The sequence below is a fragment of the Solanum verrucosum genome, unplaced genomic scaffold (assembly GCF_900185275.1).
Source record: "Solanum verrucosum unplaced genomic scaffold, falcon-dt-bn FXZP01000261.1, whole genome shotgun sequence".
Taxonomy (NCBI): Eukaryota; Viridiplantae; Streptophyta; class Magnoliopsida; order Solanales; family Solanaceae; genus Solanum; species Solanum verrucosum.
The window spans coordinates 3882273-3899990 of record NW_026019969.1 but is presented as its reverse complement, the minus strand read 5'-3'; the positions used below and the strand labels follow the sequence as shown (position 1 = coordinate 3899990).

Here is a 17718-nt window from a genome sequence, read left to right as displayed (position 1 = left end):
ACATTCTAACTAAGTTCCGTTTTTAATGAAATACTCCTAATAAAGTGTTCCAATTAAATATTCTGAATTTTTTCTTGTATGTGCTCTCCTTCGTCAATTAAGTTGTTAAGTTAACCACATAAAATATGTCATCTTCTTTCCGTTTTTAATTAAACACTCCGTCCCAATGAGACATTTTGATTTTTTTTCTGGTACGTGTTCTCTTTTGTCAATTATGTTGTTAGGTTAATCACATAAAATATGTCGATCTTCTTTAATCGTATGCATTCGCCTCAATAAGTCATAAAACCTTATGTGTTTTCTACGTAAGGTTGATGCGTATAATTAAAGAATGTTATATTTTATGTGATTAACCTAACTGCTTAATAGATGAATGAAACAGGCATGAAAAGTTTTTCGAATTTTTGTGAGAAATTGATTTATTTATTTAAGTAGAATAAGATAGTTGATTTTACATAGTACAAACAGTAATTTCAAACTTATTAGACATAGTATATTCCAGAAGAAGAAAGTGATTATAAGATTATCTTACAGCAATAACAACTAGAATGCTTGAATTTCAAGTTAACTAAAATCGATCATATGAATCATCACTAATCATGTCGCAGCATATTTCCATGGTAGCTTTTACTGAAATTCACTAATTTGATTGTACCCTTTAGCGCCCACCACTGAACTCTTGCTGCTTCTTCACTCTACAGTGTACTGTTTCACATATTATTTTTGTAATGAGTAACTGATAACAGCATGTCAAAACAAGAATCATTTCACCTTAGCAAATTATGCCACAAAAGTACCCTACAAAGCAACAACCTTTATGATTATATCCTTAGGAAATGATGATTTTTATCTTTCTAGATAGTACTCCAAATAGGCAAAAAGCATATCATTTTATAGAAGAAAATAACTGATTGCTATCTGTTCCTACCAAGTTAGTAGTACCGACCAAACAATAGTATTATCAAAGTACACATTATTTAATCATGAAGTGATAAACGTTTGATAAAAACACATATCATGCATTTATTCGTTTAATACGATCACCCTGTTATCCCTTTGAACAGAAGAGAAAGATGGGAACACAGCAATTCACTAACCGAGTGTCGTCAAGCACAAACTGTCCAGCCATCTTTTGGAGATACATAGAGTACTAGTCACTCAATAGATGGGCAAGGAAACAGTAAGACAACCCAGCCAAACTGTTCTTAAAGTTATGTTTATAAACAAAATGTTCAACAGGAGTCTCTTTCTATGTAACATATGTACCAAATGAAAATTACATATAATATACAACACAGTTTCAAAGCATCACTTCAACAAGTCATTGCCGAGAAGAAAGGACGAAGGCCAATTTGACCTTGCCTGGAACATCTCGATTCGATGATAAACTACAAAGAAAAAGAAAAAGGAAATGAAAAGGAAGACTAATTGCTCAATGATCATGATTGAGCAGCAGTTTCTTCAGACACTTGCTCTGTCATTGTATCAGAAGCCTCCTTCGTCTCTAAGACGGGAATTTCCTTTATCTCCTTGACAGAAGCTTTGTTTGTCACCTTAACCAGAGCTTCCTCTGTCTCTTTCATTGGAGTTCCATTTGACTCTGCTATTGGAGTTTCCTTTATTATCTCCTTAATTGGAGTTTCCTTTATCTCCTTAATTGGAGTTTCCTTCATCTCCTTCAAAGGGGATTCTTTTTTCGCTTTCACCAACTTTGTAGGTTCTTTGACTCTAGGAGTTCCATTACTGATTCGACCACTCACACGATTTTTGCTTTTGGGGGTGGGTGGGGTAGGACTGCCTTGTTTGTAAACACCAATGCTGTGACGACCCTTTGCAGAAGCTTTCTTTTCTTCAGGAGATGCTCCAACTGCATCACTACAGCTCTTTCTACGGGTTAGATTTGGTGATTTGGCACGAGTGACTGGCAGCTGCATGCAAAGCAGGAACATTTTTATTTGCTTACAAGGATACAAACTCAATCTAGTCCATCAGAAAAAACAGAATTCAAGGTTGTTGCATGATTGTTTGATCAATTACTTAGGGAGTAGAAGACTCATTTAGGTCTAAATTACACTCAAAATCTGCCATTTGTAGAGTCGAGTTGCTTCAGTTATGTCTAATACCATCCCTTTCGAACAAAGACTAAACATGCAAACAGAACACATGCATTCCACAATTGATTGCACTAACTAGTATCTTCATGTTTTATCTTCTGAAATCCTTTTTGAGGCATCAACATTTGGAACTGTGATTTATCACATGGCATTAAAGTTAAAAAATTGGTCATTCATATTGTATGCTAGCCAAAGCCTTAACTTCATTGGACAAGTTTCTTATACAGGGTATAAGGAAAAACATTAGCAATAGGGAACCAACTTCCAACTATAAACAAAGAGTATATATATACGTGAAGAGTACCTTCTTAAGTTCAGCCTTTGGAGGTGGCCCTTCACGGTAAAAATTAGGAACTGGATTCGCTCTGTAGGACATGGCCTTTCTAAGCTGTTTAATTGCTGCCTCTTCCTCTTCCTAGAATTTGTAGAGAATAAGTTAGGGGTCAATTATCTTACTTCACGACATGTCATTTTCTCTCCCCACCAGGCATAAGAAGTTGGGGAAGTCAAAATGTTGTGAGAAACTAATACATGCATGCTACAATATAATACCTTTGTTCTGGCTGCATATTCTTGTTTCTCCGCCTCCAGAGCTTTGTGCTTTTCCTCTAACTTTGTGTAATACTAGATAATAAAATGAGAAAGATTGAGATAGCATCGTTTGTTGAGAAAACAAAGCACAACTACAAGTTAATTATGAACGAGGAGAGGAGCTTGTAAGAAGGTTGAACAAGAATTTCATTCAAAATTTCAGGAAAATACCTCTTGACGTCTCGCTGAGCGTTCAGAACATTTAAATGATGGAGCTACAGGAACAGTAACCTTGGACCTAACTGTCCGCACAGAAGCTGCAGTTCTATGAAAGATAAGGAAGATTTTCCCAGAAGAACAAGTAAAAAAAAACATAAATTTTTAATAGTGAAGTCTGCAAAAAGAGGAATTAGAAGTCCAATAAAAGGATACGAGGAAGCCAAAGACCAGTTATCATCTTCATCCTGAATCCGCAACTTCCTTGTCATCATGGAAGAATTTTGCTGCAACAAGATAAATAATTCTCAAGATCAGTGGTCTGATCATCAGGGCACAAGTAATTACATGACATCAGAGGATAAACAAGTATTATATAGTGTTATGAAGGGTGTAAAATAATGACATCAAAAGACTGAAATATGAGTAGTATGGAAGCCTGATAAATTCAAACAAGATACTTGACTATGCATTTGGTTCAGATTGCAGTAAATTATCGTTCTGTTTGCTGCAGCCGACTTCTTTTTGTCCTTCTTCATTCAGTAACTAACTCACTTAAGTTGCAATCCAAAATCAATCTATCTACTTTTCGGCAAAACCCGAGTCATGATTTGCTGAAGGTTCCCAGTTAATGCTACTGTGATATCAACATCAGAATTTAAGCCTATTTAGTTTACATAGTGATGAGTTTGGAGTTTCCCACTAAGCATCCAGACAGCATCATAGAATTTAAATCTTGACATATTTATAGAGTGAGAAGTTATCCATTAAGCATCAACTCATTCCAGGCTATTCATTTTACCACCCACCCCACCCCCCAAAACACCACCAAAACCTACAGAAAAGAAATATATGGTCTGGATTTTAGGCTGGTTCAAAAATACTTTAAACTTTGTCAGATAATCAAAAGCAGGATTTAGCAAGCAGTTTTCTGGACATCTTTGAGCTGCAAATAAAATCCACGGCCCCTTACAAATGCCATCCTTTATACGGTGGCAAATAACCAAGAGTCCAGCTTATAAGGACTGAAGCATATTCCAGATTGTTCGCATCAATTAAAAGCAACAAAATCTTACATGCAATTTTTGTGAAGTCATAGGAGACTGCAGATCGATGGACTTTGATGAACAATTCGAGCCAGCATCAACAGTCTGAGTGCCATTTCCATGATTTTCAGATTCATTCCCTGATGAATTCATAACTGGGGGGGATGGACTTTCAGTTACTGCAGTAGAATCAGATGAAGGATTCATTGGTGAGCCCAACTTCTTGTCACTGGACTTCACAGCCTCAGTCTTCGCAATTTTTCCCTCAATCGGGTCAGGTTCACAGTTGGTGCTTTTCACAGATAGTACATCCTGCTTCTCATGGGATTCCTCCACATGTGTGCCATTTGCAGTGTGATCCTCTGCCTCAAACTCCTTTGCTTCAACCCTTTCCTTGGCGATTCTGGGGGCAACATGAACTGCACCATGGGTGACACCATTTGGCTTAACACTAGGTTTCTTATCAGAACGTAAACCTGTAACGTCTCTCCCCATCACCTGCAAGAAGAAATATACAGAATAAAAGCTTAAAAATGCAATCCCTCAAGGGTAGATACTCTTATAACTTGAGACTCATAGATGAAAGGACTACAGGACATGCAGAAATAAAATCATTACACACTTCATTGTTTGATCACAAACCAAAAAAGATGAACAAATAACTAAATAAAGTGTAACGCATACATTGCTAACCCCAAAAAGAAGAAGAAAGAACGAAGTCCCCAGGAATATTCTAAAAGTCAGAACATATTTAGCTTTCTGAGGACAGAAAATGTTCAGCTGATCAGGCAAAATAGTTCCATCTATATAGTAATCACAGTTAGGACAGTAGGAAGAATTAAGGCAAAGGTGCAAGCAAAAAATAACGAAACAATAGGAGTCTCCGGTGACCTGCTTTTAGATCCCAATAGTTCAGTTATTTCGTTTCAGTAAAGCAGTCCGAAGAATTAGCATCTACCTAGCAAAGCAAGATTATATTTCTGAATGGAAAGAGAAGTTTTTCAAAATTCAAGAAAGTCCTTTTTCCGTCATATCAGGAATTAGCAGTTATATAGTGACCAACTTTACATATGAAAGAATCTAATCCCCCTATGAAAATGACATGACCCGACAAAGAAAGTGTTTGAGGTAGAGATCAAAAAATCTAACCCTATATGTTACCTCTCAACCTCTAAAATTGGAGAGCAAAATAGAATGTTACAAGGCCCCAAAAATATCTTAGAATTGGAAAATTTACAGAACTAAAAGGGAAAGAACTTGCAGGAAAGAGAGAGATCAGGAGAATATCCTAACCACCTCAGAATGCAAACTGGCACAAGATTTTTCTAGGAAGGCCACAATAAAGTAAAGAAGACTCCCAAATGTCTAATTCCTATCATGAAAAAGCTCATGACATGAAAAAGAAACTTATCTCTGAATCTGAATATTGCATAAGGAATAATGCCTGACAATTCACAAAACTCTGGGTGCACAAAAGAAAGATAAAATCGAAGGAATAAATGTATCAAAATTTGCAGAACCAAATGCTCAAATCTATCAGAAATGTGAAAATTCTGGAGCAAAAGAGAAAGAAGTAATAATCTTCTAACCAACAGAAACACAGCCTAAACAACCCCTTCAGTAAACACACAAAAGCATAGCCCACCCTTGAAAACCAGAAAAAAAATGAAGGAGAAATAAAAGAAAAGGAACCAACCCAATCTAGTACCCTCAATGCCTCCAACATATGCACCAAATTGCTCAAATACATAACAAAAAACAAACTTCAAACTCTTATGCAAAAGAAAAAAAAGGAAGAAAAAGAAAACAAACCCATTAACAAATAGACATTAAGGCAAAATTCCCACAGCTCAAACACCCAGAAGGAAATAAAAATGAACCAAATTCTCAACCCCATAAACAGAATTAACTCAGAAAGAAAGACAAACACCCTAAAATCCCTCATATTCAAACCCCATTCCATTTTCCAAGATTTTAACCATAAAAATCCAATCTTTACCACAAAACTCAAACACCCACATAATAAAATGTGTTCATACACAAACCAACACAAAGAAAAACCAAGAAAAATGAACACAACAACCAAAATTACCAAAAAGCTAAAGTCTTCAGCCTAAGAACCTAACCTGAAACAACCCCACCAAAGAAAAAACAAAAATAAAAAGAATGAGGGATTTCAAAACATGCAGATCAGAAGAAAAATAAATCCTTACGAGGTTATCTTTATGACCCTTTAAGCTTCTGATCTGAAAGAGATCTCTTCAAAAACAACACACACAGCAACAACAAAAACCCCACAAACGTGAAACCAACTCTCTTCCTCTTCTTCTTCTTCCTCCTCTTCTTTTTTTTGTTCTCTCTGTAAATAAAACTATACAAAAATGTTTTTTATGTATAATGGTTATGATTATTGGTTCTCTCTTCTGTCTGTCCTTTTCTTTCTCCTTCTCTCTCTTTTTTATCTTTATATTTTTTTTAAAAAAAAAAAATTATGCTTCTTTTTTCAGCTCCATTTTTTCCTTTTTCTTGGTCAATCTCGAGTCTCAACACCGTTAATGTCGGGCAGTTGCCTGTACAGTAGATCCATAGTCATACCAATTACCATAAATATTTTTATTTTATTTTATTTTTAAATATCAATTTTGTAATTTATTGGAGGGAAATGAAATGAAATTTTATCTTTTTATCTTTTCTTTTTTTGGTGGTTGACTGCATTTTAGGGAGTATATAAGATTTTATTTATTTGAAAGTGGGGCTAGCAAATAGTTTATTTTATTTTATTATTTTGGAAGTTTCAAATTTAAAATAGTAATCCCTCCTTTTTCCATCTCTTTCTTAAGTTTTCAACCAAAGGAGGGGAGGAGTTCAATAAAGCTACCCATGTTGAATCAAATACTCAAAGCTAGTTGAATTAAAAAAAAATTATTTCGATTTGGTATTTGTATTAAAGCTCGACTAATTTGAATTGACGTTATATAAGGCCTCTTTCGGAAGAAAACGCTCTCAATCAAAAAAAAATTATACTCAAAGATCAAACACGAGACTTTTGATTAAGGAAGAGCAATCACATCCGTTGATGGTAAAATTAGTTGAATAATAGTGATAGTAGTAGTAGTAGTAGTTTTTTTTAACTTTATAATAATTTATTGAAGTGTTATTTTATTGTTTACTTTTTATTTTTTGAATATAGTCGTGAATATTAATCTAAAATACTAATAAGAATAACAACTAGTATATATATTATATGAATAATAACATGGTTAATTTGTATTTGCCTAGTGTGAGGTCCATTTATGATTTCTTTTTCATATTTTTGGTTCGAAATAAGATTTATACTTAAAAGTGAATGAATTTCAACCATCTCAAATTGATATCTTTGTACTCTTGATAGTTGGGAAAAAGCACCACATCTTGTTGATTTTTTTTGTTATCTCGAGCTCTCACACTTCACAACTCAAATTGGTAGCTATTGAATTCTCAGTAAATGAAAGAATTAAAGATTTAAACTAATTTTTTTTAATTAAGCAACAACAATACAAAATCTAGTATGTTGAAGAATATCATCATTTACTCTAACTTAACAGGATATTTTACATTGCTTCATATTTTTAAATTCTCCCTGAATTTAATGTATTATTGTGCTTATTCCAAGAGTTTCATAATAGTATGTAACTAAATCATAAATATGAAAAATCTCATTTTAGTTTTGCTCACTTAATTATATTCTTGGTACTAGGTAGGGTAGAGTGGGGGTAGTCTAAGGGTGGGGCGACTAATAAGGTAAGTTAATATTTGATAATAGCAGAAAAAATCGTAAATTATTTTATAGTGAGATGAATAAAATTATTTCAAATTTAACTAGAAATATAATTTGTAGTTTAAATATTGAAAATGAAAAAAATCTCAACAAAAATCATTTCTTCCTCGAATAATGCAAATTTAAATTAGTCGGAAAAAAAAAATGCTACCTTGGGGGGTATGGGATAGGAATCTAGTAGTAGACTAGTAGTAGTAGTATGAGATTTTAGTTTTTTTGTTGAAACTGAAATCTAGTATGTTGAAAAATATCATCATTTACTCTAACTTAACGGGCTATTTTACATTGCTTCGTATTTTTAAATTCTCGATAAAATTTAATGTATTATTGTGCTTATTCCAAGAGTTTTCATAATATGTAACTAAATCATAAATATAAAAAATCTCATTTTAATTTTGTTCACTTAATTATATTCTTGAGTTTGAGGGGTTTTTGCATAGCAAGGGTAGGGTAGAGTAGGGGTAGTCTAAGGGTGGGGCAAGTTATAAGGTAAGTTAATATTTAATCGTCGCATAAAAGATCGTTTTATAGTGAAATGAATAGCATTATTTCAATCGAAAATGATAAAAGATTTCGATAAAAATCACTTCTTTCTTACATAATACAAATTTAAATTAATCGGAAAAAAAAATATTACACAAGGGGTGTGGGATAGGAATCTAGTACTAGTAGTTTTTTGTTGTTATGGTTTTTGACAAAGGTAGGGTACATTTAGGCCTTCTGTCACTCTGAGCCGCTCATCTTTTCGCTTTTTTGTCGGAGATGCTTTTATTGCCCTTTGCCTTCACAATATTTATTCTAGTGGACTCTTTTCAATCACATTTTACCCTCCACTACAAATTTTCAAAATTTACCACATTATTTTACATAATAAATTTTTTTAAAAAAATTATGTGTAGACGTTTGGATGATATTAGATTGAAATTAAAATATATATTTTTAAAGTTAAGATTAAAATAAGAACATTTGAAAGTTTAAATTGTGTTTGGACATATTTGTTATTATCTTCCTATATTTGGTAAGAAAAAACTGGATTTAGTGACGGATAAATTTTGTAGCTAACCAGTAAAATTTGTTGCTAAAATTACTTAGTGATGAATTAGCTACGAGCAAAATAGCAACGGGCAAACGAAGAAATTCATAGTTAAATGCAGTATTTTTTAGTAATGATGTTCGAAATTATCTAACAGAAAATAGATAAAACATAAATTTATTAGAAGTCCAAGATTTATTTGTGTGCGCTTTCAAAACTACGTAGATAGTCGTGAAGAGAGGGGAGACACTTTCAAAAATGTCAAGGTTTTGAGTTTCAACAAATGCGGAAAAAATAACAAATATTAGAAAACAAATTTGATCCAAAAAACATATCAATCAAGCATTTGACTGAAGAAGGTGAATCCCGAGTCAAGCGACAATAATAGCAGCAGAAGAGACTGAGACTCTCTTTTCAACTTTTTATGAACTAGAAAATGTGTTTTCATACATAAACACAAAAAATCATCTCTATCTCAATTCATACCTTAACTAAATTTTGAAAAATTATTTATGCACTTAAAATATATTTTTTCAAACAAGTTTTTCAATATTTCCCAAATAATACAAAATTGACATAACACCAACATGAGTGTTGCTACGTACTGTCCTCTGTCCACCTCAAATAAAAAGAAAAAAAATGTATTATTGATGATAATACTCTTAAATCTTTTGATGTTAAGTTATCATAAGAATAGAGTTAAAAGTTAGATGAGGTAGTTAAGAAGTGAAAATGATGAAATATATCAACTAATTTCTAGTTGCATGGTGAAGTCATATCACCAAAATTTGTATGACAATATATGTGTGATATAAGACATATATACTATAATTTACATCTCAAGTCAAAAAATTAGATGAAATGTTACATTTAATTAATTAAATAGGCTCAAATCAACATCCAAATTAGGTATTTTGTTAGTATATTTATAGAGACATTTAAACCTTTTCTTTTAATGCATTGAGTATATCGAATTGTCAATTTCTTATTCTCATGTGATAGAAGACCGGAAAAGATCACTTCCATTACTATTTTGTCCATTACTTTTTAATGGTGTAGTACATGAAGGTCATCTGTATAAATAAAAGATTATTTTTCTTATTATTTAAAAAAAAAATATATATACTTACATTAAATAATATTAAATCCCAAGTATTTATATGTATTAATACTCCTTTAATTTTATTTATATGTTAGTTACCATTTTAAAATTATTCAAAAAAGTAAACATACACAATAATTGTGGAATTTCGGACTTCCCTAATTAATTTCATTATTCACGACTTCACATTAGAACATAACAATTAAATCCATTTTTTTTAAGAAACATAAAATAAAAAAATCTTGAAGTATTATTAACAAAAACGATCCATACCTTTACGGCTAAAAATAATTTACCTTACATTTCAAAAATATTATCTAGTGTAGGAATAATTTAATAAATAGATATAATAATAAATTAATCAATTATATATTTTTTTAAAGTACCAAGAAAAAATATTCTAGCCTCTCATAGTCATTTGTACATATGACATACATCAACTATATCATTCAAAAGTAATGGACAAAATAGTAATGGGGGATCTTTTTCCGTAGAAGTCTAGTTAGTAATCGAGCATTTTTATATTTTATGTGGAGAAGGTCGAGGCTATTTAATTTAATAGTCACATAGTTTTCTTCATTTGCTTTTTGTATCTTACTATTGTATTATATATTATTTCAAAAATACTTTTTCTACCTCACAAAAGAATAAACAAGATTCATGTACATTTTATCCTCTCAAAACTGTGAATAAAGTATATATGTTATAGGATTATATTGTTATTGTTAACCACACAATATTCAAATTTCTCCAAATATTTGAAAAAGTTTTATTTATTTACTAATTTATTGTGAAGAGATTTGAGAAGAATATAAACATGCTTTTGTTGACAAAGAGGCAATTGAGTAGAGCTTTCATCCTCTAATTTTTTTTAGAACACTTTAATTCACCAACTGACAAAGATAATTAAACTAGATATTAATTAAATATAAAGAATCAAAATGAAAAAGTCATTACAAAAGTGAACCCAACATTGTTATTTTTAATATTATATGGTACACGTTCTTATCTTGAAAAAATATATAAAAATATTCTCGACATATACTAAGAAGAAAAGAAAATTAGGGTCCACTAATCAGAAAATTGCCGGTAGATAGTGATCAATCAATAATCAAGACAAAATATAGATTACTTGCAAGGTTTGTGTTACGATAACAACTATTAAATTGATTAATTACGTAAGATCAATTCAAGTCTTGCTCATAAATAAATTGATTGATTTCGTAAGATGTAGTGATAATTATAAATAAATTGATTAAGATGCTAGTTTGCATAGGGTCATTTTTAAGTGACAACATCAAGTTCTTAAATAATTACATATTAATCCTAGCAAGGTAGACGGTTGATAAATTTTTATTTTTTTTAAAAAAATCATTTTTTTAAATATAAACAAGTGCCTTTCATAGTTAGATATTCCTTTTGTGTCGACTTTGATTAATTATTCAGTACTAAATTTTGATGACACTAATTAACAATGGGTCAATTGATTTTGTAATTCGTCAAAAACTTGTTTTAAATTTTCTAAAAAAAATAATTAAAAGAGATTTGAAAGTAGCATATAAAAATCAGAAAAAATTATTTTCTTGAATTCAAATTATAAATGGTAATAGAAGATCATTTTCATAAAAAAAATTTACAATTACAAAAAAAACTTTTGTATCGCAATTTAAAATACGTATAGTATTTTATTTTCGTCAAATTCCATGGAGTTATGCTACTAGCCTACTATACCTTGATATTGTGGAAAGACCATAATAAAAGTGGAAAAAAAAATGTGTGGAAGTAATTAAAGAAAAGATTATTATTTATTTATTTTACTTTTTGTCTTTGATTACATCTTAATAATTCTCTCATCCATTTTAAATTGTATATTCGAATGTTTTGATTTGACTTCTTAGTCCAAATTGAACACGAACAATATATCTAATCTAAAGTGGAAAAGAAAAATACTTGATACTTTTGCATAGACATATGTATGTTTATTTAGTGGAGTATTATTTATAATCAATGTTGTCTACCAATATCTCTTTAAATATATATAAATATTTGCTTTAGTACAACTTGAAAAATAAGGAAAAAATTAATCTAAAGTTTGATAGAAAATTTTATTTTTTCCGTCGGAAGGTTGACGATAAATATAGATACTTATGCATAGACAAATAGTTTGTTTATCCGTTTAACTTTGTCTATCTTATTTATTTTTTAATTTATTTAAAAGTGTCTCTTATTTTTTCGATCAAATATTCAAATAGCCTCTTTAACTTGTTCTCATTTTTCATTTTCGCACTTTATGTTAGTTTTGTTCCATTTTAACTCTTTCAACTCTATTTTTTATATACCATTTAAACACTATTTATTTTATTTTTTTCTCTTCATTTTCATTAACGTTTTTCAAACGCAGTTTTGCATTTAGAAAGTTTACGTCTGTACGTTAGTTTTTGTTAAAAAAAAAAGATTAATGGATAAACATTGATTATTTTAAAAAAAAAAAAGAATTGTAGAGTTTTTTTTAATATATATTTTTGCATGGAAAATAAAAAAAAATTGCTTCGATTTTCTTTCTTAAAATTATTGAGTTAAATTAAAAAATTTAAAAGTAAACATTTGCGTTAAATCATATAATTTGGATGATATGAAGAAAAAAACAAATATTTGATATTATTTAATTTAATGAAATGTTTAAGAAAGAAAATCAAATCACTTTTGTCAGTTATTTTTCTCTCAAAAATATAAAGAAAATCTCAAAAATAAGTTAAAAATATGAATGTTCGTTAATTTTAATTAATTCTTTTTACGAAAACTAACAAACATACGTTGATTTACAAAATAACAAAACTAAATTGAAGAATAGAAATAGAAATAAAGAAATCGAAAAAATTAGTATTGACTTTTGTACATTAAAAAAATGGAACTTAAGGGTTCGAATAGAGCAAGACAAAAATAGAGTGTTAAAATGAAAATGAAAGTAAGTTTAAGAGGTTATACATATGTTTGGCCTATTTTTTTAATATTATTTAATTTTAACTTTTAAAATTATAAAATTCTAAAAAAATTTATATTTTAAAAAATTTACTTCAATTTTAAACTAGACAAATAAATGGAACCAGAGGGGATCAAAGTTATTTGAACTTTGACCATTGTATTACAAAAAGTTGAAAGGCCATGGGATGACAAAATAAAACAAAAAAGTAGTAAAGTCGGCATATGTGATTCAAATTATGTCTTTTTATATTTTGGTAGTCAAATATTGGAGTCCACAACAAGATTTGCTAATCCTCCTCACCTGACTTGTCAATTCTTCCTTTTTTTTAAGCCATCATAATAAATATTCATAAATAAGTAATGTTATTGATCTACCTTCAATCAATCTTCGAACAGTAAATACATTTAATAAATTATAAGTGGGAGATATTAAAATGTGTGAAATACAGTAAATATATTTGATAATTATAAGCCTTAGCAAAATGTAATCCTCGAATGCCTAGCTCTTTTGCTTGTTCTGAAGAATTCATGATTTAATATTATTGAAATTACGCTTTAATTTTTTTTTATTTTTCTTTAGTTATGTATTTGTACATATAAATTCTTGTTATCACGATTTTGTAAACGTACCTATTAGTGACAAAGTCAAAATTATAAAAAAAGTTTAATATATATATGAAAAAGTAAATACGATATTCAATTCTATCTTACTTCGCCCTTTATATTAATATACATATTTATTTATGAGCGAACAATTAAATTAGTAAGTATGCGTTATTCGCTCCATTAATTATTACACACCATTTTCATTAATATATTCCTTGTATTTTTTAATTCCTATCTTAATATATTGCGTGCAAATAAAAAAGAAGTTTAAATAAAATAGCATATACTACAAGTTAGAATTTAATTTGAAACATGTAAAGAATGTGGTAGGAGAAAAGAGATGGGACCAAATAAATATGAGTGCGGATTGTAAGGCTAGCACGTACGTACGTAAAGTAGGGGGGGGGTTAGAGGTGGGAAAATAAATTAAATTGAATTGAAATGTCAACGGCGCCAACCAAATAAAGCATGAAAATATACTCAGTCGGTGGCATTTGAATCCCTAAATCATCATTATTGGTTTTTTTTCCTCCTTTCGCTAGGTATCTGATATTCATATTATAATCTGATTATTTTAAATTTATGTTGCTTAGGACATAAGTAGGAGACAAACAGTTTCTATCAAGAATTTTTTTATATTTAAAAGTCAAACTTGATATATTTGATTAAAGAAAAAACAACATCATTTACTGCACTTATTATTAAGAATAGATTGAAAAGGAATGTAATAAAGAAAACGACTTGGCCTTATTATTTTATTTTATCAATCGTATTGGAATTTTCTTCTTATTTTCTCCCATTTAATTTGTCGAAAATATAGCAAAATATTTTTAGCCTTTTTGTTGATTTACTTTGTGGGCCTGTCTTGTTGCATGATGCACGGCACATTCTCAAGGTAGGGATTTCACTGGATAGGTATTAGGTAGAGATGGATGTGGATTCAATGAATCGGGTTAATCGAAATTTAATATTTTTAATATAAAGTATAAATTCATATATATAATTAAATCATGAATTCGCCTTTTATGAGTTAGCAGGTGAGAAGGAAAGACTAGTGCTTAGAAATCCGACTGACATTGAACTTAAACTAGCTGCTGTCATTAAAAGAGAAGAGAGCTCCGTGACTTCCGGGCTTAGCTCTTTTCCGATGCAGATGAATAAACCGGTATTTTCTCTTTCAGTTGCTGCTCCGGGGAAAGGGTATATTTTTATGGGAAAATACTTCTCTTCATTACTGTTTTGACTACTATTTTTTATGGTGTAGTGGATATGAACAATGTGTATCCTCTTATTTATTTATTTATTTGTTTGTTTGTACACTAACTAATATTTTTAAAATTTAAGATAAATTATTTTCGACGTAAGATATAATGATTTTGAATTTTTGATATAATCAAAAAAAAATTTCATTGAAACTCAAAAGCACTCTTTAAATTAATAAATATTAATTTATCAATTAAATAATAATATTTCACGATTCTGACAATAAAATTTGGAGAAGTTCTACCGTAAATCCAAACATATATGTCGTAGCCAGGTGTGTTTTTCGTATAACAAAAATATTTACCAAAAGAAGTTTTTAAAATTCTAATGGTTGGTTGGTTAAAATATTTCCTTGAAAAACAAAAATCTTAAAACAAATTTCACACATGGTACTCATTATTCGCCCTCCCATCACCCCTTTTTTTAAAAATAAAATAATACTCTATATGTTAATACTGGCTTTATTGTATTTTTCTCATCTAAATTATATGTAAAAAAATTTAAATTAACACTTTTGTTAACTTATTAAACACTATAAAAATCACTTACTATCAAACAAGCATTTTGTAGTTTCATTCGTACCAAGCACATCCAAAACTAATGGTGGAGTGAGTATTTTTGCTAAGAGGTTCAAAATATGAAGAAATAAACAAATGATGAAGTCAAAGGGAAGTTAACATCTACAATTTATGCATAAGAAAAATAATATAATTTTTTTTGCTGAAAAAAATCCGAATGAACCCCTCGATCCTATGTGGCTCCACCCTGACCCACAATGTATGATGGTAGTTAGTATATTGGCTCTCTTGTCATTCATGACCTCTCTAGGTATGCAAATCCTATTAATATGTGATTTATTATTTGTGACCATAAGAGAAGACTTGGAAGCATGTCTTCATAATTGAAGAGCGGCAGTACAAAGGAAGTTAAAATTGGCCATCCATCATGAATTATTCATGAAAATCCCCTTTGAGCCATTATTGCGGATGTTAGTTACAACATATATATAATTGAGTACCACAAATTCTTGGTAGTTGGATTTGTGGAATAAAATCAAAATATTCCTAGTACCAACCTTATAATTTTTCAAAACAAGACAAGACTATAAGTTGGGAAATAATTATAAAAAAAGTAAAAAACTTTTTTAAGCAATACATTTCCATTTTTAAAGGTAATAGGATAATATTAAATTATCCTTCTAAACTTTGATATTTTTTTTTTAATAATTGTCTCGCTGAACTAGAATGGATCCCATGATTATGTTTCATATGATCGAACTCACAAACATTTTTCTTTCTTGTGGTTGTAGACATGATAAAAAAATACAAGAATAGTTATGATAGTTCACGGGTAATTAGCACGATTTGACATAACAATTGTGTTATTTTAAAATATATTTTCCGATCTATATCTATCCTTGTTATTGTTTTACATTATTGTTTGTGCTTATAATGTATATTATAATTGCACACATATCAAGGATGTAATTATGGAAAAGAAAAATTGGCCTCACTTACATTGCCTGTTTATTATCTCATTTGTTATTCCTTTTCCTAATTAATCCAATAATTAATAGTAATAACCAAACTTTCACAAAAAAGTTCTCTACTTTTCTTCTGGAAAAATGCCATTGGGATATTTTAAAACAACTTTTTTTTTGGTCGTGTAAAACAAAGATTTTAATGGAATAGTAACAAAGCTTTTAGAATAAACAATAAATAAAAACATTTTAAATGAATTTTTTCCAAAAAAAAAAGAAGAAGAAAAAGGTTGAACAAAGATTATGAATTCGGAGAGCTTTTACCCTAAAGAGTTGATTAGACTCGTGGACTTATAAGAAGAAAAATTACCACTTAATAATCTCTTATTAATGCGTAATTCGCGTGGATCAACAAATTTACTTTTTGGTTGAACACTTAAATTTTTTAGATGCAACTATTAATTAATGATACTAACTACTTGAAAAAAAAAAGATTTTTCCAACTATTTATAAGATATTATAGTATTAAAAATAACTAAAAATATTGGAATTTTCATATAACATTTTAAGTTCGTATTACATGTGATGTGTAGAAAGATAATAACGTATTAATCCTATTTTATTAAGAGCAATTTGTTTTAGAGTAAGTATTACATGTGATGTGTAGAAACATAATTAGGTACTAATCCTTTTTATTTAGAGCAATTTGTTTGAGATTAGCAAAAAATAGAAAAAAATACGTGTAGAAAGATAATTAGGTACTAATCCTATTTTATTTAGAGCAATTTGTTTGAGATTAACAAAAAATAGAAAAAAACATGTGTAAGAAATATAATTAGGTACCAATCCTATTTTATTTAGAGAAATTTGTTTGACATTAGCAAAAATAGAAAAAAATATATTTCCGTTGCCGGTACTTGAGAACCAGGGTCTCTCGGGTGAGAGCCAAGTATCCTAACCAACTAGATTACAACGGAACTTGTTACTTATACCTAAATTAATAATAAATATAAATCATCAAATCGAGGATTGGAGAGGGGAGATGTGGTAGAAAGGGCTCAACACATGCTTTTATCACATCGACCTCCTCACGCTCAACACACTTTATCTTCACCCACACTCCACACTTTATATCCAACATTATATTCCATAGTATTTGTTTAAATTATATATAAATATTTTAAATATAATATTTTTTAATTTATATATCAAACACGAAGAAGAGCATCAAGATTAAAAAAAGTGAAGACAAGAATATAAAAAAGTCCACTTATTTTTCTAGATTTTTTTTTTTTTTACCGAACACACCCTTAATGTTGAGTAATAATAAAAAGAAAACTTGCAGAAACTTCCTTACAAGTTACTTACTTTTGTTATCGTTGAGATATACTAAATATACACTTTTTATAAGTGCTATAGTATATTTAGAGTCAATTGATATGTTATTTTACAAGTTTTTTTTTTAATTTTGCGCCCTTGCATATTTTTAAAGAGATAGACTTCATATCCTTTTATTTTCATCACGAGA

The 17718-nt window shown here is 29.6% G+C and overlaps 1 protein-coding gene across 1 annotated transcript; it reads right to left on the bottom strand.

Annotated features, from left to right (window-relative positions):
• Positions 1 to 1200: 1200 nt before the first annotated feature.
• Positions 1201 to 6293, bottom strand: LOC125815556 (protein WVD2-like 2). Its single transcript, XM_049495052.1, has 7 exons — positions 6121 to 6293; positions 3938 to 4405; positions 3078 to 3148; positions 2877 to 2970; positions 2667 to 2738; positions 2419 to 2529; positions 1201 to 1928 (listed from the first exon to the last, which is right to left on the bottom strand). The coding sequence occupies exons 2-7, from the start codon at positions 4400 to 4402 to the stop codon at positions 1440 to 1442; spliced, it is 1302 nt and encodes a 433-aa protein (XP_049351009.1). The 5' UTR covers positions 4403 to 4405; positions 6121 to 6293; the 3' UTR covers positions 1201 to 1439.
• Positions 6294 to 17718: the final 11425 nt, after the last annotated feature.